Genomic DNA, 22,543 nt, shown 5'->3' on the forward strand with positions numbered 1-22,543 from the left:
TTGAGGGCACTATGGGGTCACAGGTAATATCGGGGTCTCTTATTATGGGGGCACAGTGGGGGTCACGGTTATTATGGGGCTCACTTACTATAGGGGCACAGTGGGGACCTGCACTATACGGATCATTACACCATGTCTCAGCCTGACGAGTTCTCACAGCACAGGCCGAGTACTTCACCTGAGGGGCGGATCCTACAGGTGGGGGCGTGGTCTCCCTTCTTCCGGTATGACAGGTGCGGTGGTTGCCGGGAGCGCAGCATCACGTGTGGACGCGCACACCCCGGGAGACGGCGAGATGAGCGCAGTGCGGCTGCAGGAGGTCCGGTACCAGCGGGTGCAGGAGGCGGAGAACGACGGGAGAGAGGAGGAGGAGGTGGAGGGAGAGGTGACCGTCCATCTCTACAGGTGACATGTACGGGGAGGAGGAGGAGTGTGTATATACAGGAGTGTACGGGGAGGAGGAGGAGTGTATATATACAGGAGTGTACGGGGAGGAGGAGGAGTGTATATATACTGGAGTGTACGGGGAGGAGGAGGAGTGTATATATACAGGAGTGTACGGGGAGGAGGAGGAGGAGGAGTGTATATACAGGAGTGTACGGGGAGGAGGAGGAGTGTATATACAGGAGTGTACGGGGAGGAGGAGGAGGAGTGTATATATACAGGAGTGTACGGGGAGGAGGAGGAGGAGTGTATATATACAGGAGTGTACGGGGAGGAGGAGGAGGAGTGTATATATACAGGAGTGTACGGGGAGGAGGAGGAGGAGTGTATATATACAGGAGTGTACGGGGAGGAGGAGGTGTATATATACAGGAGTGTACGGGGAGGAGGAGGAGTGTATATACAGGAGTGTACGGGGAGGAGGAGGAGGAGTGTAAATATACAGGAGTGTACGGGGAGGAGGAGGAGGAGTGTATATATACAGGAGTGTACGGGGAGGAGGAGGAGGAGTGTATATATACAGGAGTGTACGGGGAGGAGGAGGAGTGTATATACAGGAGTGTACGGGGAGGAGGAGGAGTGTATATACAAGAATGTACGGGGAGGAGGAGGAGGAGTGTATATATACAGGAGTGTACGGGGAGGAGGAGTGTATATATACAAGAGTGTATATATACAGGAGTGTACGGGGAGGAGGAGGAGTGTATATATACAGGAGTGTACGGGGAGGAGGAGGAGTGTATATATACAGGAGTGTACGGGGAGGAGGAGGAGTGTATATATACAGGAGTGTACGGGGAGGAGGAGTGTATATATACAGGAGTGTACGGGGAGGAGGAGTGTATATATACAGGAGTGTACACGGAGGAGGAGTGTATATATACAGGAGTGTACACGGAGGAGGAGTGTATATATACAGGAGTGTACACGGAGGAGGAGTGTATATATACAGGAGTGTACACGGAGGAGGAGTGTATATATACAGGAGTGTACACGGAGGAGGAGTGTATATATACAGGAGTGTACACGGAGGAGGAGTGTATATATACAGGAGTGTACACGGAGGAGGAGTGTATATATACAGGAGTGTACACGGAGGAGGAGTGTATATATACAGGAGTGTACGGGGAGGAGGAGGAGGAGTGTATATATACAGGAGTGTACGGGGAGGAGGAGGAGGAGTGTATATATACAGGAGTGTACGGGGAGGAGGAGGAGGAGTGTATATATACAGGAGTGTACGGGGAGGAGGAGGAGGAGTGTATATATACAGGAGTGTACGGGGAGGAGGAGGAGGAGTGTATATATACAGGAGTGTACGGGGAGGAGGAGGAGGAGTGTATATATACAGGAGTGTACGGGGAGGAGGAGGAGGAGTGTATATATACAGGAGTGTACGGGGAGGAGGAGGAGGAGTGTATATATACAGGAGTGTACGGGGAGGAGGAGGAGGAGTGTATATACAGGAGTGTACGGGGAGGAGGAGGAGGAGTGTATATACAGGAGTGTACGGGGAGGAGGAGGAGGAGTGTATATACAGGAGTGTACGGGGAGGAGGAGGAGGAGTGTATATACAGGAGTGTACGGGGAGGAGGAGGAGGAGTGTATATATACAGGAGTGTACGGGGAGGAGGAGGAGGAGTGTATATATACAGGAGTGTACGGGGAGGAGGAGGAGGAGTGTATATATACAGGAGTGTACGGGGAGGAGGAGGAGGAGTGTATACAGGAGTGTACGGGGAGGAGGAGGAGGAGTGTATACAGGAGTGTACGGGGAGGAGGAGTGTATATATACAGGAGTGTACGGGGAGGAGGAGTGTATATATACAGGAGTGTACGGGGAGGAGGAGTGTATATATACAGGAGTGTACGGGGAGGAGGAGTGTATATATACAGGAGTGTACGGGGAGGAGGAGTGTATATATACAGGAGTGTACGGGGAGGAGGAGGAGGAGTGTATATATACAGGAGTGTACGGGGAGGAGGAGGAGGAGTGTATATATACAGGAGTGTACGGGGAGGAGGAGGAGGAGTGTATATATACAGGAGTGTACGGGGAGGAGGAGGAGGAGTGTATATATACAGGAGTGTACGGGGAGGAGGAGGAGGAGTGTATATATACAGGAGTGTACGGGGAGGAGGAGGAGTGTATATATACAGGAGTGTACGGGGAGGAGGAGTGTATATATACAGGAGTGTACGGGGAGGAGGAGTGTATATATACAGGAGTGTACGGGGAGGAGGAGGAGGAGGAGTGTATATATACAGGAGTGTACGGGGAGGAGGAGGAGTGTATATATACAGGAGTGTACGGGGAGGAGGAGGAGGAGGAGTGTATATATACAGGAGTGTACGGGGAGGAGGAGGAGGAGGAGGAGTGTATATATACAGGAGTGTACGGGGAGGAGGAGGAGGAGTGTATATATACAGGAGTGTACGGGGAGGAGGAGGAGGAGTGTATATATACAGGAGTGTACGGGGAGGAGGAGGAGGAGGAGTGTATATATACAGGAGTGTACGAGGAGGAGTGTATATATACAGGAGTGTACGGGGAGGAGGAGGAGTGTATATATACAGGAGTGTACGGGGAGGAGGAGGAGTGTATATATACAGGAGTGTACGGGGAGGAGGAGGAGTGTATATATACAGGAGTGTACGGGGAGGAGGAGGAGGAGTGTATATATACAGGAGTGTACGGGGAGGAGGAGGAGGAGTGTATATATACAGGAGTGTACGGGGAGGAGGAGGAGGAGTGTATATATACAGGAGTGTACGGGGAGGAGGAGGAGGAGGAGTGTATATATACAGGAGTGTACGGGGAGGAGGAGGAGGAGGAGTGTATATATACAGGAGTGTACGGGGAGGAGGAGGAGGAGGAGTGTATATATACAGGAGTGTACGGGGAGGAGGAGGAGGAGGAGTGTATATATACAGGAGTGTACGGGGAGGAGGAGGAGTGTATATATACAGGAGTGTACGGGGAGGAGGAGGAGTGTATATATACAGGAGTGTACGGGGAGGAGGAGGAGTGTATATATACAGGAGTGTACGGGGAGGAGGAGGAGTGTATATATACAGGAGTGTACGGGGAGGAGGAGGAGTGTATATATACAGGAGTGTACGGGGAGGAGGAGGAGGAGTGTATATATACAGGAGTGTACGGGGAGGAGGAGGAGGAGGAGTGTATATATACAGGAGTGTACGGGGAGGAGGAGGAGGAGTGTGTATATACAGGAGTGTACGGGGAGGAGGAGGAGGAGGAGGAGTGTATATATACAGGAGTGTACGGGGAGGAGGAGGAGTGTATATATACAGGAGTGTACGGGGAGGAGGAGGAGGAGGAGGAGGAGTGTATATATACAGGAGTGTACGGGGAGGAGGAGTGTATATATACAGGAGTGTACGAGGAGGAGGAGTGTATATATACAGGAGTGTACGGGGAGGAGGAGGAGGAGTGTATATATACAGGAGTGTACGGGGAGGAGGAGTGTATATACAGGAGTGTACGGGGAGGAGGAGGAGTGTATATATACAGGAGTGTACGGGGAGGAGGAGGAGTGTATATATACAGGAGTGTACGGGGAGGAGGAGGAGTGTATATACAGGAGTGTACGGGGAGGAGGAGGAGGAGTGTATATATACAGGAGTGTACGGGGAGGAGGAGTGTATATATACAAGAGTGTATATATACAGGAGTGTACGGGGAGGAGGAGGAGTGTATATATACAGGAGTGTACGGGGAGGAGGAGGAGGAGTGTATATATACAGGAGTGTACGGGGAGGAGGAGTGTATATATACAGGAGTGTACGGGGAGGAGGAGTGTATATATACAGGAGTGTACGGGGAGGAGGAGTGTATATATACAGGAGTGTACGGGGAGGAGGAGTGTATATATACAGGAGTGTACGGGGAGGAGGAGTGTATATATACAGGAGTGTACGGGGAGGAGGAGTGTATATATACAGGAGTGTACGGGGAGGAGGAGTGTATATATACAGGAGTGTACGGGGAGGAGGAGTGTATATATACAGGAGTGTACGGGGAGGAGGAGTGTATATATACAGGAGTGTACGGGGAGGAGGAGTGTATATATACAGGAGTGTACGGGGAGGAGGAGTGTATATATACAGGAGTGTACGGGGAGGAGGAGTGTATATATACAGGAGTGTACGGGGAGGAGGAGTGTATATATACAGGAGTGTACGGGGAGGAGGAGTGTATATATACAGGAGTGTACGGGGAGGAGGAGTGTATATATACAGGAGTGTACGGGGAGGAGGAGTGTATATATACAGGAGTGTACGGGGAGGAGGAGTGTATATATACAGGAGTGTACGGGGAGGAGGAGTGTATATATACAGGAGTGTACGGGGAGGAGGAGTGTATATATACAGGAGTGTACGGGGAGGAGGAGTGTATATATACAGGAGTGTACGGGGAGGAGGAGTGTATATATACAGGAGTGTACGGGGAGGAGGAGTGTATATATACAGGAGTGTACGGGGAGGAGGAGTGTATATATACAGGAGTGTACGGGGAGGAGGAGTGTATATATACAGGAGTGTACGGGGAGGAGGAGTGTATATATACAGGAGTGTACGGGGAGGAGGAGTGTATATATACAGGAGTGTACGGGGAGGAGGAGGAGGAGGAGGAGGAGTGTATATATACAGGAGTGTACGGGGAGGAGGAGGAGGAGGAGGAGTGTATATATACAGGAGTGTACGGGGAGGAGGAGGAGGAGGAGGAGTGTATATATACAGGAGTGTACGGGGAGGAGGAGGAGGAGGAGTGTATATATACAGGAGTGTACGGGGAGGAGGAGGAGGAGGAGGAGTGTATATATACAGGAGTGTACGGGGAGGAGGAGGAGTGTATATATACAGGAGTGTACGGGGAGGAGGAGGAGGAGTGTATATATACAGGAGTGTACGGGGAGGAGGAGGAGGAGTGTATATATACAGGAGTGTACGGGGAGGAGGAGGAGGAGTGTATATATACAGGAGTGTACGGGGAAGAGGAGGAGGAGGAGTGTATATATACAGGAGTGTACGGGGAGGAGGAGGAGGAGGAGGAGTGTATATATACAGGAGTGTACGGGGAGGAGGAGGAGGAGGAGTGTATATATACAGGAGTGTACGGGGAGGAGGAGGAGTGTATATATACAGGAGTGTACGGGGAGGAGGAGGAGTGTATATATACAGGAGTGTACGGGGAGGAGGAGGAGTGTATATATACAGGAGTGTACGGGGAGGAGGAGGAGTGTATATATACAGGAGTGTACGGGGAGGAGGAGGAGTGTATATATACAGGAGTGTACGGGGAGGAGGAGGAGGAGTGTATATATACAGGAGTGTACGGGGAGGAGGAGGAGGAGTGTATATATACAGGAGTGTACGGGGAGGAGGAGGAGGAGTGTATATATACAGGAGTGTACGGGGAGGAGGAGGAGGAGGAGGAGTGTATATATACAGGAGTGTACGGGGAGGAGGAGGAGTGTATATATACAGGAGTGTACGGGGAGGAGGAGGAGGAGGAGGAGGAGGAGGAGTGTATATATACAGGAGTGTACGGGGAGGAGGAGGAGGAGGAGTGTATATATACAGGTGTGTACGGGGAGGAGGAGGAGGAGGAGGAGGAGGAGTGTATATATACAGGAGTGTACGGGGAGGAGGAGGAGGAGGAAGAGTGTATATATACAGGAGTGTACGGGGAGGAGGAGGAGGAGGAGGAGTGTATATATACAGGAGTGTACGGGGAGGAGGAGGAGGAGTGTATATATACAGGAGTGTACGGGGAGGAGGAGGAGGAGGAGTGTATATATACAGGAGTGTACGGGGAGGAGGAGGAGGAGGAGTGTATATATACAGGAGTGTACGGGGAGGAGGAGGAGGAGGAGGAGGAGGAGTGTATATATACAGGAGTGTACGGGGAGGAGGAGGAGGAGGAGGAGTGTATATATACAGGAGTGTACGGGGAGGAGGAGGAGGAGTGTATATATACAGGAGTGTACGGGGAGGAGGAGGAGGAGTGTATATATACAGGAGTGTACGGGGAGGAGGAGGAGGAGGAGTGTATATATACAGGAGTGTACGGGGAGGAGGAGGAGGAGGAGGAGTGTATATATACAGGAGTGTACGGGGAGGAGGAGGAGGAGGAGTGTATATATACAGGAGTGTACGGGGAGGAGGAGGAGTGTATATATACAGGAGTGTACGGGGAGGAGGAGGAGTGTATATATACAGGAGTGTACGGGGAGGAGGAGGAGTGTATATATACAGGAGTGTACGGGGAGGAGGAGGAGTGTATATATACAGGAGTGTACGGGGAGGAGGAGGAGTGTATATATACAGGAGTGTACGGGGAGGAGGAGGAGTGTATATATACAGGAGTGTACGGGGAGGAGGAGGAGTGTATATATACAGGAGTGTACGGGGAGGAGGAGGAGTGTATATATACAGGAGTGTACGGGGAGGAGGAGGAGGAGTGTATATATACAGGAGTGTACGGGGAGGAGGAGGAGGAGTGTATATATACAGGAGTGTACGGGGAGGAGGAGGAGGAGGAGGAGTGTATATATACAGGAGTGTACGGGGAGGAGGAGGAGGAGGAGGAGTGTATATATACAGGAGTGTACGGGGAGGAGGAGGAGTGTATATATACAGGAGTGTACGGGGAGGAGGAGGAGGAGGAGGAGGAGGAGTGTATATATACAGGAGTGTACGGGGAGGAGGAGGAGGAGGAGTGTATATATACAGGTGTGTACGGGGAGGAGGAGGAGGAGGAGGAGGAGGAGTGTATATATACAGGAGTGTACGGGGAGGAGGAGGAGGAGGAAGAGTGTATATATACAGGAGTGTACGGGGAGGAGGAGGAGGAGGAGGAGTGTATATATACAGGAGTGTACGGGGAGGAGGAGGAGGAGTGTATATATACAGGAGTGTACGGGGAGGAGGAGGAGGAGGAGTGTATATATACAGTAGTGTACGGGGAGGAGGAGGAGTGTATATATACAGGAGTGTACGGGGAGGAGGAGGAGGAGTGTATATATACAGGAGTGTACGGGGAGGAGGAGGAGGAGTGTATATATACAGGAGTGTACGGGGAGGAGGAGGAGGAGTGTATATGTACAGGAGTGTACGGGGAGGAGGAGGAGTGTATATATACAGGAGTGTACGGGGAGGAGGAGGAGGAGGAGTGTATATATACAGGAGTGTACGGGGAGGAGGAGGAGGAGTGTATATATACAGGAGTGTACGGGGAGGAGGAGGAGGAGGAGTGTATATATACAGGAGTGTACGGGGAGGAGGAGTGTATATATACAGGAGTGTACGGGGAGGAGGAGTGTATATATACAGGAGTGTACGGGGAGGAGGAGTGTATATATACAGGAGTGTACGGGGAGGAGGAGTGTATATATACAGGAGTGTACGGGGAGGAGGAGGAGGAGTGTATATATACAGGAGTGTACGGGGAGGAGGAGGAGGAGTGTATATATACAGGAGTGTACGGGGAGGAGGAGGAGGAGTGTATATATACAGGAGTGTACGGGGAGGAGGAGGAGGAGTGTATATATACAGGAGTGTACGGGGAGGAGGAGGAGGAGTGTATATATACAGGAGTGTACGGGGAGGAGGAGGAGGAGTGTATATATACAGGAGTGTACGGGGAGGAGGAGGAGTGTATATATACAGGAGTGTACGGGGAGGAGGAGGAGGAGGAGTGTATATATACAGGAGTGTACGGGGAGGAGGAGGAGGAGGAGTGTATATATACAGGAGTGTACGGGGAGGAGGAGGAGGAGTGTATATATACAGGAGTGTACGGGGAGGAGGAGGAGGAGTGTATATATACAGGAGTGTACGGGGAGGAGGAGGAGGAGGAGGAGTGTATATATACAGGAGTGTACGAGGAGGAGGAGTGTATATACAGGAGTGTACGAGGAGGAGGAGTGTATATATACAGGAGTGTACGGGGAGGAGGAGGAGGAGTGTATATATACAGGAGTGTACGGGGAGGAGGAGGAGGAGTGTATATATACAGGAGTGTACGGGGAGGAGGAGGAGGAGTGTATATATACAGGAGTGTACGGGGAGGAGGAGGAGGAGTGTATATATACAGGAGTGTACGGGGAGGAGGAGGAGGAGTGTATATATACAGGAGTGTACGGGGAGGAGGAGGAGGAGTGTATATATACAGGAGTGTGCGGGGAGGAGGAGGAGGAGTGTATATATACAGGAGTGTACGGGGAGGAGGAGGAGGAGTGTATATATACAGGAGTGTACGGGGAGGAGGAGGAGGAGTGTATATATACAGGAGTGTACGGGGAGGAGGAGGAGTGTATATATACAGGAGTGTATATATACAGGAGTGTACGGGGAGGAGGAGGAGGAGTGTATATATACAGGAGTGTACGGGGAGGAGGAGGAGGAGTGTATATATACAGGAGTGTACGGGGAGGAGGAGGAGGAGTGTATATATACAGGAGTGTACGGGGGGGAGGAGGAGGAGGAGTGTATATATATACAGGAGTGTACGGGGAGGAGGAGGAGTGTATATATGCAGGAGTGTACGGGGAGGAGGAGGAGGAGTGTATATATGCAGGAGTGTACGAGGAGGAGGAGGAGGAGTGTATATATACAGGAGTGTACGAGGAGGAGTGTATATATACAGGAGTGTACGAGGAGGAGTGTATATATACAGGAGTGTACGAGGAGGAGTGTGTATATACAGGAGTGTACGAGGAGGAGTGTGTATATACAGGAGTGTACGGGGAGGAGGAGGAGTGTGTATATACAGGAGTGTACGGGGAGGAGGAGGAGTGTGTATATACAGGAGTGTACGGGGAGGAGGAGGAGTGTGTATATACAGGAGTGTACGGGGAGGAGGAGGAGTGTGTATATACAGGAGTGTACGGGGAGGAGGAGGAGTGTGTATATACAGGAGTGTACGGGGAGGAGGAGGAGTGTGTATATACAGGAGTGTACGGGGAGGAGGAGGAGTGTGTATATACTGGAGTGTACAGGGAAGAGGAGTGTGTATATACAGGAGTGTACGGGGAGGAGGAGGAATGTATATATACTGGAGTTTACGGGGAGGAGGAGGAGTGTATATATACAGGAGTGTACGAGGAGGAGGAGGAGGAGGAGTGTATATATAAAGGAGTGTACGGGGAGGAGGAGGAGGAGTGTATATATACACGAGTGTACGAGGAGGAGGAGTGTATATATACAGGAGTGTACGGGGAGGAGGAGGAGTGTGTATATACAGGAGTGTAGGAGGAGTGTGTATATACTGGAGTGTACGGGTAGGGTGAGGAGTGTGTATATACTGGAGTGTACGGGTAGGAGGAGGAGTGTGTATATACTGGAGTGTACGGGGAGGAGGAGTGTGTATATACTGGAGTGTACGGGGAGGAGGAGTGTGTATATACTGGAGTTTACGGGGAGGAGGAGGAGGAGTGTATATATACTGGAGTTTACGGGGAGGAGGAGGAGGAGTGTATATATACAGGAGTTTACGGGGAGGAGGAGGAGGAGTGTATATATACAGGAGTGTACGGGGAGGAGGAGGAGTGTTTATATACAGGAGTGTACGGGGAGGAGGAGGAGTGTATATATACAGGAGTGTACGGGGAGGAGGAGGAGTGTGTATATACTGGAGTGTACGGGGAGGAGGAGTGTGTATATACTGGAGTGTACAGGGAAGAGGAGTGTGTATATACAGGAGTGTACGGGGAGGAGGAGGAATGTATATATACTGGAGTGTACGGGGAGGAGGAGGAGTGTATATATACAGGAGTGTACGGGGAGGAGGAGGAGTGTATATATACAGGAGTGTACGGGGAGGAGGAGGAGTGTATATATACAGGAGTGTACGGGGAGGAGGAGGAGTGTATATATACAGGAGTGTACGGGGAGGAGGAGTGTGTATATACAGGAGTGTACGGGGAGGAGGAGTGTGTATATACAGGAGTGTACGGGGAGGAGGAGTGTATATACAGGAGTGTACGGGGAGGAGGAGTGTGTATATACAGGAGTGTACGGGGAGGAGGAGTGTGTATATACAGGAGTGTACGGGGAGGAGGAATGTATATATACTGGAGTTTACGGGGAGGAGGAGGAGGAGTGTATATATACAGGAGTGTACGGGGAGGAGGAGGAGGAGTGTATATATACAGGAGTGTACGGGGAGGAGGAGGAGTGTATATATACAGGAGTGTACGAGGAGGAGGAGTGTATATATACAGGAGTGTACGGGGAGGAGTGTGTATATACAGGAGTGTAGGAGGAGGAGTGTGTATATACAGGAGTGTACGGGTAGGAGTAGGAGTGTGTATATACAGGAGTGTACGGGGAGGAGGAGGAGTGTGTATATACTGGAGTGTACGGGGAGGAGGAGTGTGTATATACTGGAGTGTACGGGGAGGAGGAGTGTGTATATACAGGAGTGTACGGGGAGGAGGAGGAATGTGTATATATACTGGAGTTTACGGGGAGGAGGAGGAGGAGTGTATATATACAGGAGTGTACGGGGAGGAGGAGTGTGTATATATACAGGAGTGTATGGGGAGGAGGAGTGTATATATACTGGAGTTTACGGGGAGGAGGAGGAGTGTATGTATACTGGAGTTTACGGGGAGGAGGAGTGTATATATACAGGAGTGTACGGGGAGGAGGAGGAGTGTATATATACTGGAGTTTACAGGGAGGAGGAGGAGGAGTGTGTATATATACTGGAGTTTATGGGGAGGAGGAGGAGTGTATATACACAGGAGTGTACGGGGAGGAGGAGTGTATATACACAGGAGTGTACGGGGAGGAGGAGTGTATATATACTGGAGTGTACGGGGAGGAGGAGGAGGAGGAATTTATATTTACAGGAGTGTACGGGGAGGAGGAATTTATATTTACAGGAGTGTACAGGGAGGAGGAGGAGTGTATATATACAGGAGTGTACAGGGAGAAGCTTTTAAGGAGGGGGAAGGAGGGAAGCTGTTGGAGCTCACAGGCTGAATTTCTCATCAGAGTAAAGTGGGAGATTTCTAGAAGGTTCTAGAAACATGATACTTTATAGACATTTTACATTACAGTATATATACAGGAGTGTACGAGGAGGAGGAGGAGTGTATATATGCAGGAGTGTACGGGGATGAGGAGGAGTGTATATATAGTCGAGTGTACGGGGAGGAGTAGGAGTGTATATATGCAGGAGTGTATGGGGAAGAGGAGGCGTGTATATATACAGGAGTGTACGGGGAGGGTGGGGAGTGTGTATATATACAGAAGTGTACGAGGAGGAGGAGTGTATATATACAGGAATATACGGGGAGGAGGAGTGTATATATACAGGAGTGTACGGGGAGGAGGAGGAGTGTATATATACTGGAGTGTACGGGGAGGAGGAGGAGTGTATATATACAGGAATATACGGGAAGGAGGAGGAGTGTGTATATACAGGAATATACGGGGAGGAGGAGTGTATATATACAGGAGTGTACGGGGAGGAGGAGTGTTACAGAACCCCCCTGCACCCTGAATAGGAGATGTATGCCCTTAATGCAGCAACCGTCCGGCTGCGACCCCCTGGGCAGAGGTAAACAAGATATACCACTTCTGACCTCCCCCCACTTTTGTAAATCCCACAGCTATTGTAATATATGTCTGGCGTCTTAATTGGAGCCTGTTATCTACTGGCCCGACACATATAGATTGTCCTGCCTTCTGTATGGGTATATATATTCTGAGACCGTTGAGTAATATTTTGTCACACTGGAAATACGTGGAGAAGCAGTGATCTATTATATGTTCCCATGTTACAAAGCCTTTCGAACCAGCGTCCTTCATTCAGAAGTGAGGAAAAGCAGTGTGAACCTCCTGAGAAACGGGGTGGTAATGTAAGAGGTATTACAGCACAGAAGACCCCGTTACACTGGTGGCAGACAGCAGGATATGATACCCCGTCTATAGGAGTAAAGGACTGAATGGAAAACAACTAACTACCAGAACTTAAAAAAGAATACATTAAAAGACATGGTGGAAGCTCGAGGGTTGATCGCCAGCAACAAAGCAAAAGCGGATTTGATAGCAGCCATCATGGAACACTAAAGTGCAGCGCCTCCCAATGTGAACATGGAAGAGACTGAATTCCAGAGGGAGATAAAGAACAGACTGGTGTTCTATGGCCCAAACCCTGCAGTAGAGATCGTACGAGAGGTGATGGCTGATGTGCGTACTGATCTGAAGGAAAAGATGGCAGAGCGGACCAGGATAGAGCTAGCCAAGATGGAGATGGCAGAGTGGACCAGGATAGCGCTAGCCAAGATGGAGATGGCAGAGCGGAGAGAGGAGAGTCAGCGAGCAGGGGGAGCTCTGGCCTCCGCCCAGGTACCGTCAGCAGTAAGCCACAAAAGAAATCCAGTATAATGCCTTCCGACAGTTGGGGGAGGCAGAGGAAGAAATTTATGGCTTTCTGCAGGACTTTGAGCGGCAGTGTGCCCTTCATCAAGTGAAGCCGGAGGATTGGGTTCAGGTTCTGGCCAGCAAGCTGACAGGCCGGGCAGCGGACGCCTAGCGCACGGTACCTGATGAGAACTGCATGGACTATGAGCGCGTCAAAGAAGTGATCTTGGCCCGTTATGTGCTGCCACCAGAGGCATGCTGCCAAAAGTTCCGCAGACTTATAAAACAGGTAACAGATACCCACGCTGAATGGACCTGTAAACTACGGCGGTCACTGCTACAGTGGGTACAAGGGAGCCAAGCAACCACTAAGGAGGACGTCCTCCAGCTCTTCTTGTTAGAGCGATTCTTTACTGGACTAAACCCCGAGACACAAGAATGGCTTCGGGACAGACGGCAAATGACTCTTAAGGAGGCCGCTTGTCTGGCCGATGAACATCATGATGCCAGGAGGTCTCAGTTGTCAGGATCAAAGACTGTCACTAGGGCCCTCCCATGGGTCTGGAGGCCCCTAAACCACAGAAGATTGTCGGGGCACCAGCTAAAACCCCGGCTTACCAGAGTCCCCCTGGGGTGCGATGCCACAACTGCCATCAGCTGGGCCACCTGCAAAGACAATGTCCCAACCGGACTCAGTGTACCCAATGGCCAAAGGCGGGAACTGCTACCGTCAACCGGGATGCTGTACACTACTACCAGGGCGAAGCTGACCCGGCATTGGGGGCTATGACTAATCCGTGGATGAAAGAGATGGAGGAAGTGCTGCATGAAGTAGACCCCGTGCAGGCAGCCCGGGCAGATAATCGACAACAACATCGACAGGCGGTGTGGGTTAATGGGATATGTATGCAGCGACTAAGAGATTCCAGAGCAACTTTGACCCTTGTGATGCCTCATCTCGTCCGGGACCAAGAGAAGACGGACCGGACAGTGGCCGTCCATGTAGCAGGAGGAGCCATACATCAACTGCCCACTGCCAGGATTCACCTGAACTGGGGAGTCGGGGATGGCCTTGTTGAGGTCGGCCTGATGGAGGATTTGCCTGCAGAAGTCTTGCTGGGAAATGACTTGGGGCCCATGTTGTCTACATTCTCGGTCACCCCTCTGGCTGAGACCTATCCTGTGACCACCTGGAGACAAGCTCGAGCTGAGTTTAAAAGGGAGGTACTTGAGGATCCCACATTACAGGGGTATCGTGGGAAGGCACAAGAGGGGAGAGGAGTACTGGAAGGGGAACAGTTTGTATGGCATCAGGGACTCCTCTACCGGGTTACAGAGCAGCGCCACACAGGGACGAGCCCCACTATAAAACGACAGCTGGTAGTTCCCAAGAAGTATAGGCAGGAGCTACTGCGAATCTCTCATGACATACCCTTGGCAGGGCACCTCGGCGTCAGTCGCACCAGGCGTGGTCTGACACAAAACTTCTTTTGGCCGGGGGTAACCTATGATGTTCGTCAGTACTGCCAGACCTGTGACAGTTGCCAGCGCATTGGCAAGAGGGGAGATCACTGCAAGGCCAAACTACACCACCTCCCCATTGTGGAGGAGCCATTTAGCCGAGTAGCAGTAGATCTGATAGAGCCGTTAGCCAAACCCAGTCCGTCAGGGAAAAAGTATATATTGACAGTGGTAGATAATGCCACACAGTATCCAGAGGCGGTTGCATTATCTAACATACTCGCAGAGACAGTGGCGGCTGCTCTGCTCCAGGTTTCCTCACGGGTTGAATTTCCCCGGGAGGTTATCTCGGACCAGGGTACCCAGTTTACAGCAGAGGTGACCAACCACCTGTGGAAGCTGTGCGGCGTGAAGTCCATTAGAAGCGCCCCGTACCACCTGTAACGGGGTCTACCCAAGCTGGGGTACCTCTTTCAGTACCACCCTGTGTTTTCGGAGGTCCGCTCTGCGTTGGCTGGAGTCTGAATGAATGATGCTGGCTGGAATTCCTTGGTTACATGGGCGCATATAAAATATCACTGCTTCTCCACGTATTTCCAGTCTGACAACACTTTACTCACAGGACACAGAATATATCACACAGATACAGAGGGCAGGCCAATAGAAAAGCGGCAGGCCAGACATGCATTACAAAAGCCGCAGGTGGCCGGAGCCTGCCGATGTTTACTGTGGGAATTACAAAGATGGGGGGGAGGGCGGACAAAAGGATAATATCGTGTCCCCTCGGCCCAGGGACGCAGCCTGTGGGCTGATGCATTAGGGACATGCATCTCACATAGAACCTATTATACATACATATAACTGCACAACATATTCTGGGTGCTGAGTGGTTCTGTAGCACGTAACACCACCCACAAACCAATGGGTTGTGTGAACGTTTTAACGGAACATTAAAACAACTCATTGGCACTTTTTCTAGGACCTACAGGGACTGGGAGAAATTCTTGCCACACCTCCTGTTTGCCTATCGGGGAGGTGCCCCAAGAATCCACGGGGTTCTCCCCATTCGAACTGTTATACGGGAGGCGGCTAAGGGGACCCCTAGACTTAGTACGAGAACACTGGGAAGGGGAGGGAACATAGAAGGGATATGTATTGTACCCTATGTGCTGGAATTCCGGGACCACCTACAGGAGCTGATTCGGGCTGTACGTGGGAACATGCAGGCGGCCCAACAGCGCCAGCGCGTATGGTACGATCGGAGAGCCAGAGAACGCACCTTTGAGATAGGACAGAAGGTCCTGGTGTTAAAACCAACTAGGCAGAAAAAGTTGTTGAGGCAGCGACAGATGATGTTTTCAGAGAGACCGGGGTACACCCTCCTGGCTCAACACAAGGTTGAGACCCAGGATCAGACCCCCCTGAGACAACCCCCCCTTCCGCGTCCCTGAGTCTGTACGAGAAGGGATGCGACAAGAGATGTTGCATTTAGGGGTCATTGAAGAGTCAGTCCCTGGGCATCCCCCGTAATGTTAGTGCCCAAGAAGGATGGGACTACCCGGTTTTGTGTAGACTATCGCAAGCTAAATGAGAAAGCGGTGACGGATGCGTATCCCATGCCGCGTGTGGATGAGTTGTTAGACCGGCTGGCGGGGGCAAAGTATTTGACCACCATCGTTCTATGCAAAGGCTATTGGCAGATCCCCCTAAGTCCTTACACTATTCCCAAGTCTGCATTTGTCACCCCGTTCGGCTTATTCCAGCTTCGAGTTATGCCATTCGGGATTAAGAATGCCCCTGCGACCTTCCAGAGGCTGGCTGACCGGCTTCTGGATGGTCTCCAGGACTATGCTTGTGCCTACCTGGATGACATCGCCATCTACAGCGCTACATGAGATAAGCATCTAAATAACCTAGAGACAGTATTGGACAGGATCCACAAGGCCGGAATCACCTCGAACCCCAACAAGTGTCACGTGGGCAAAGCAGAGGTTCAGTATTTAGGACATTGGGTGGGAAGTGGGAAACAGCGACCAGAACCAGCCAAGATTGAGGCCATAGCCAAATGGCCCACCCCACGAACTAAAACCCAGGTCATGGCGTTTCTAGGGACAGCAGGGTATTATAGGAAATTTGTCCCCAATTACAGCAGCGTAGCCAAGCCTGTCACTGATCTGACCCGTAAGAACCTCCCCCACCAGGTAACCTGGACCCCCCCGAGTGTGAGGAAGCCTTCCGCCAGCTAAAGGACGCCCTCACAAATACCCCGGTATTGGCCGCACTCGATCCAACAAAACATTTCCTTGTTCACACAGACGCTTCTATGTTTGTATTGGGGGCATTGCTGAGCCGTCAGGCCGGACGGTCAAGACCACCCGGTAGCTTATCTGAGTCGGAAATTACTGCCCCACAAAGTAAGCTATGCGGCCATCGAGATGGAGTGCCTGGCAGTAGTATGGGCACTCCAGAAGTTACAACCATATTTGTATGGACGACAGTTTTCCCTCCTAACGGACCATAATCCCCTAGTGTGGCTTAATCTGGTCTCTGGAGACAACGCCAGATTATTGCGGTGGAGTTTAGCCCTACAACCTCTAGACTTCACCATCCACTACAGACCCGGCAAACAAAATGGTAATGCCGATGGACTAAGTCGACAAACGGAACTTGTACCAACCCCATAGACTTCAGTCATCCCCAAGCCGATCCGTTTTCTATCAGACTGTGTATGCCGATCGCGTCGCTGAAAAGGGGGAGCCGTGTTACAGAACCCCCAGCACCCCGAATAGGAGATGTATGCCCTTAATGCAGCCACCGACCGGCTGCAACCCCCTGAGTAGAGGTAAACGAGATATCCCACTTCTGACCTCCCCCCACCTTTGTAAATCCCACGGCTATTGTAATGTACGTCTGGCGTCTTAATTGGAGCCTGTTATCTACTGGCCCGACACACATGAATTGTCCTGCCCTCTGTATGTATGTACACTCACTGGCCACTTTATTAGGTACACCTGTCCAACTGTGTGTTAAGACTTAATTTCTAATCAGCCAATCACATGGCGGCAACTCAGTGCATTTAGGCATGTAGACATGGTCAAGACAATCTCCTGCAGTTCAAACCGAGCATCAGTATGGGGAAGAAAGGTGATTTGAGTGCCTTTGAACGTGGCATGATTGTTGGTGCCAGAAGGGCTGGTCTGAGTATTTCAGAAACTGCTGATCTACTGGGATTTTCACGCACAACCATCTCTAGGGTTTACAGAGAATGGTCCGAAAAAGAAAAAAAATCCAGTGAGCCGCAGTTCTGTGGCCGGAAATGCCATGTTGATGCCAGAGGTCAGAGGAGAATGGGCAGACTGGTTCGAGCTGATAGAAAGGCAACAGTGACTCAAATTGCCACCCGTTACAACCAAGGTAGGCAGAAGAGCATCTCTGAACGCACAGTGCGTCGAACTTTGAGGCAGATGGGCTACAGCAGCAGAAGACCACACCGGGTACCACTCCTCTCAGCTAAGAACAGGAAACTGAGGCTACAATTTGCACAAGCTCATCGAAATTGGACAGTAGAAGATTGGAAAAACGTTGCCTGGTCTGATGAGTCTCGATTTCTGCTGCGACATTCGGATGGTAGGGTCAGAATTTGGCGTAAACAACATGAAAGCATGGATCCATCCTGCCTTGTATCAACGGTTCAGGCTGGTGGTGGTGGTGTCATGGTGTGGGGAATTTTTTCTTGGCACTCTTTGGGCCCCTTGGTACCAATTGAGCATCGTTGCAACGCCACAGCCTACCTGAGTATTGTTGCTGACCATGTCCATCCCTTTATGACCACAATGTACCCAACATCTGATGGCTACTTTCAGCAGGATAATGCGCCATGTCATAAAGCTCGAATCATCTCAGATTGGTTTCTTGAACATGACAATGAGTTTACTGTACTCAAATGGCCTCCTCAGTCACCAGATCTCAATCCAATAGAGCATCTTTGGGATGTGGTGGAACGGGAGATTCGCATCAGGGATGTGCAGCCGACAAATCTGCGCCAACTGTGTGATGCCATCATGTCAATATGGTCCAAAATCTCTGAGGAATGCTTCCAGCACCTTGTTGAATCTCTGCCACGAAGAATTGAGGCAGTTCTGAAGGCAAAAGGGGGTCCAACCCGTTACTAGCATGGTGTACCTAATAAAGTGGCCAGTGAGTGTATATTCTGAGACCGGTGAGTAAAACGTTGTCACACTGGAAATACATGGAGTAGTAGTGATCTTTTATGTTCCCATGTTACAAAGCCTTTTGAACCAGCGTCCTTCATTCAGAAGTGAGGAAAAGCAGAGTGAACCTCCTGAGAAACGGGGTGGTAATGTAAGAGGTATTATAGCACAGAAGACCCCGTTACAAGGAGTGTATATATACAGGAGTGTACGGGGAGGAGTGTGTGTGTGTGTATATATATATATATATATATATATATATATATATATATATATATATATATATATATATATATATATATATACACACACACACACAGGAGTGTACGGGAAGTAGGAGTGTATATATACAGGAGTGTACGGGGAGGAGGAGTGTATACAGGAGTGGACGGGGAGGAGGAGGAGTGTTTATATACAGGAGTGTACGGAGAGTAGGAGGAGTGTTTATATACAGGAGTGTACGGAGAGTAGGAGGAGTGTATATATATACAGGAGTGTACGGAGAGTAGGAGGAGTGTATATATACAGGAGTGTATGGGGGAGGAGGAGGGGTGTATATATACAGGAGTGTACGCGGAGGAGGGGTGTATATATACAGGAGTGTACGCGGAGGAGGAGTGCATATATACAGGAGTGTACACGGAGGAGGAGTGTATATATACAGGAGTGTACGGGGAGGAGGAGGAGTGTATATATACAGGAGTGTACGGGGAGGAGGAGGAGTGTATATATACAGGAGTGTACGGGGAGGAGGAGGAGTGTATATATACAGGAGTGTACGGGGAGGAGGAGGAGTGTATATATACAGGAGTGTACGGGGAGGAGAAGGAGTGTATATATACAGGAGTGTACGGGGAGGAGGAGGAGTGTATATATACAGGAGTGTACGGGGAGGAGAAGGAGTGTATATATACAGGAGTGTACGGGGAAGAGGAGGAATGTATATATACAGGAGTGTACACGGAGGAGGAGGAGTGCATATATACAGGAGTGTACGGGGAGGAGGAGGAGGAGTGTATATATACAGGAGTGTACGAGGAGGAGGAGTGTATATATACAGGAGTGTACGGGGAGGAGGAGGAGTGTATATATACAGGAGTGTACGGGGAAGAGGAGGAGTGTATATATACAGGAGTGTACGGGGAGTAGGAGGAGTGTATATACAGTACAGACCAAGTTTGGACACACATTCTCTTTCAAAGAGTTTTCTTTATTTTCATGACTATGAAAATTGTAGATTCACTCTGAAGGCATCAAAACTATGAATTAACACATGTGGAATTATATAATTAACAAAAAAAGTGTGAAACAACTGAAAATATGTCTTATATTCTAGGTTCTTCAAAGTAGCCACCTTTTGCTTTGATTACTGCTTTGCACACTCTTGGCATTCTCTTGATGAGCTTCAAGAGGTAGTCACTGGAAATGGTCTTCCAACAGTCTTAAAGGAGTTCCCAGAGATGCTTAGCACTTGTTGGCCCTTTTGCCTTGACTCTGTGGTCCAGCTCACCCCAAACCATCTCGATTGGGTTCAGGTCTGGTGACTGTGGAGGCCAGTTTAACGGGGTCTTCTGTGCTGTAATACCTCTTACATTACCACCCCGTGATTCAGGAGGTCCAATCTGCTTTTCCTCACTTCTGGATGAAGGGCGCTGGCTCGAAAGGCTTTGTAACATGGGAACATATAAAAGATCACTGCTACTCCATGTATTTCCAGTGTGACAACATTTTACTCACCGGTCTCAGAATATATATTCATACAGAGGGCAGGACAATCCGTATGTGTCAGGCCAGTAGATAACATGCTCCAATTGAGACGCCAGATGTACATTACAATAGCCGCAGGTGGCCGGCGACCCCTGATCATTTACCGTGGGATTTACAAAGGTGGGGGAGGTCAGAAGTGGGATATCTCGTTTACCTCTGCCCAGGGGTCACAGTCGGTCGGTTGCTGCATTAGGGGTATGAATCTCTCATTGCACTTATCATACATGCATCTCCTATTCGGGGTGCTGGGGGGTTCTGTAACATGGCTCCTCCTTTTCAGTGATGCGATTGGCATACACAGTCTGATCCTTATTGGATCGGCTTGGGGATGACCGAAGTCTATGGGGTTGGTACAAGTTCCGTTTGTCGACTTAGTCCATCGGCGTTACCATTTTGTTTGCCGGGTCTGTAGTGGATGGTGAAGTCTAGAGGTTGTAGTGCTCAACTCCACCACAGTAATCTAGCGTTGTCTCCAGAGACCCGATTAAGCCACACTAGGAGATTATAGTCCATTAGGAGGGAAAACTGTCGTCCATACAAATATGGTTGTAACTTCTTGAGTGCCCATACTACTGCCAGGCACGCCTTCTCAATGGCCGCATAGCTTACTTCGCGGGGCAGTAGTTTCCGACTCAGGTAAGCTACCGGATGGTCTTGACCGTCCGGCACGACTTGGCGCAGCACTGCCCCCAATCCAAACATAGAAGCGTCTGTGTGAACAAGGAAATGTTTAGTTGGATCGGGTGCGGCCAATACCGGGGTATTTGTGAGGGCGTACTTTAGCTGGCGGAAGGCTTCCTCACACTCGGGGGTCCAGGTTACCTGGTGGGGGAGGTTCGTACGGGTCAGATCAGTGAGGGGCTTGGCTATGCTGCTGTAATTGGGGACGGTCATCTGGCGTAGCACCCCATCACTCTCCTTCTTGGTCAAATAGCCCTTACACAGCCTGGAGGTGTGTTTGGGGTCGTTGTCATGTTGAAAAATAAATGATGGTCCAACTAAACGCAAACCGGAAGGAATAGCATGCTGCTGCAAGATGCTGTGGTAGCCATGCTGGTTCAGTATGCCTTCAATTTTGAATAAATCCCCAACAGTGTCACCAGCAAAGCACCCCCACACCATCACACCTCCTCCTCCATGGTTCAGGGTGGGAACTAGGCATGTAGAGTCCATCCGTTCACCTTTTCTGCGTCGCACAAAGACATGGTGTTTGGAACCAAAGATCTCAAATTTGGACTCATCAGACCAAAGCACAGATTTCCACTGGTCTAATGTCCATTCCTCGTGTTCTTTAGCCCAAACAAGTCTCTTCTGCTTGTTTCCTGTCCTTAGCAGTGGTTTCCTAGCAGCTATTTTACCATGAAGGCCTGCTGCACAAAGTCTCCTCTTAACAGAGTTCTAGCAGCAGACACATCTCTACAACAACTGTGTGGCATTGACCTAGTCTCTAATCTGAGCTGCTGTTAACCTGCGATTTCTGAGGCTGGTGACTCGGATGAACTTATCCTCCGGAGCCAGTTTCTTTGTAGCGCTTGATGGTTTTTGCCACTGCACTTGGGGACACTTTCAAAGTTTTCCTAATTTTTCGGACTGAGTGACCTTCATTTCTTAAAGTAATGATGGCCACTCGTTTTTCTTTACTTAGCTGGTTTTTTTCTTGCCATAATACAAATTCTAGCAGTCTATTCAGTAGGACTATCAGCTGTGTATCCACCAGACTTCTGCACAACACAACTGATGGTCCCATCCCCATTTATAAGGCAAGAGTGTATATATACAGGAGTGTACGGGGAGGAGGAGGAGTGTGTGTATATATACCGGAGTTTACGGGGAGGAGGAGTGTATATATTCAGGAGTGTACGGGGAGGAGGAGGAGTGTATATATTCAGGAGTGTACGGGGAGGAGGAGGAGGAGTGTAAATATACAGGAGTGTACGGGGAGGAGGAGTGTATATATTCAGGAGTGTACGAGGAGGAGGAGGAGGAGGAGTGTACAGGGAGGAGGAGTGTATATATGCAGGACTGTACGGGGAGGAGGAGTGTATGTATGTATGTGTGTGTATGTATGTGTATATATATATATATATATATATACATACACACACACACACACTCCTCCTCCCCGTACAGTCCTGCATATATACACTCCTCCTCCTCCTCGTACACTCCTGAATATATACAGGGCTGTGGAGTCGGTAAGCCACAGTTGCGACTCCGACTCCTGGATTTTATCAGGCTCCGACTCCTTCATAAATGGC

At 50.0% G+C, this 22,543-nt stretch overlaps 1 protein-coding gene across 1 annotated transcript in view; it reads left to right on the forward strand.

Moving 5' to 3' along the window:
- The first annotated feature begins 226 nt into the window (after positions 1-226).
- The window catches only part of LOC141076070 (uncharacterized), an 85,359-nt gene continuing 63,042 nt past the window's right edge, over positions 227-22,543 (forward strand). Inside the window, exon 1 of the mRNA XM_073563308.1 lies at positions 227-405. Coding sequence (XP_073419409.1) covers positions 227-405 — 179 coding nt within the window. The remainder of the gene's footprint in view (positions 406-22,543) is intronic.

The sequence above is a fragment of the Dendrobates tinctorius genome, unplaced genomic scaffold (genome assembly GCF_039654945.1).
Source record: "Dendrobates tinctorius isolate UK_male_01 unplaced genomic scaffold, ASM3965494v1 ptg000386l, whole genome shotgun sequence".
Taxonomy (NCBI): domain Eukaryota; kingdom Metazoa; phylum Chordata; class Amphibia; order Anura; family Dendrobatidae; genus Dendrobates; species Dendrobates tinctorius.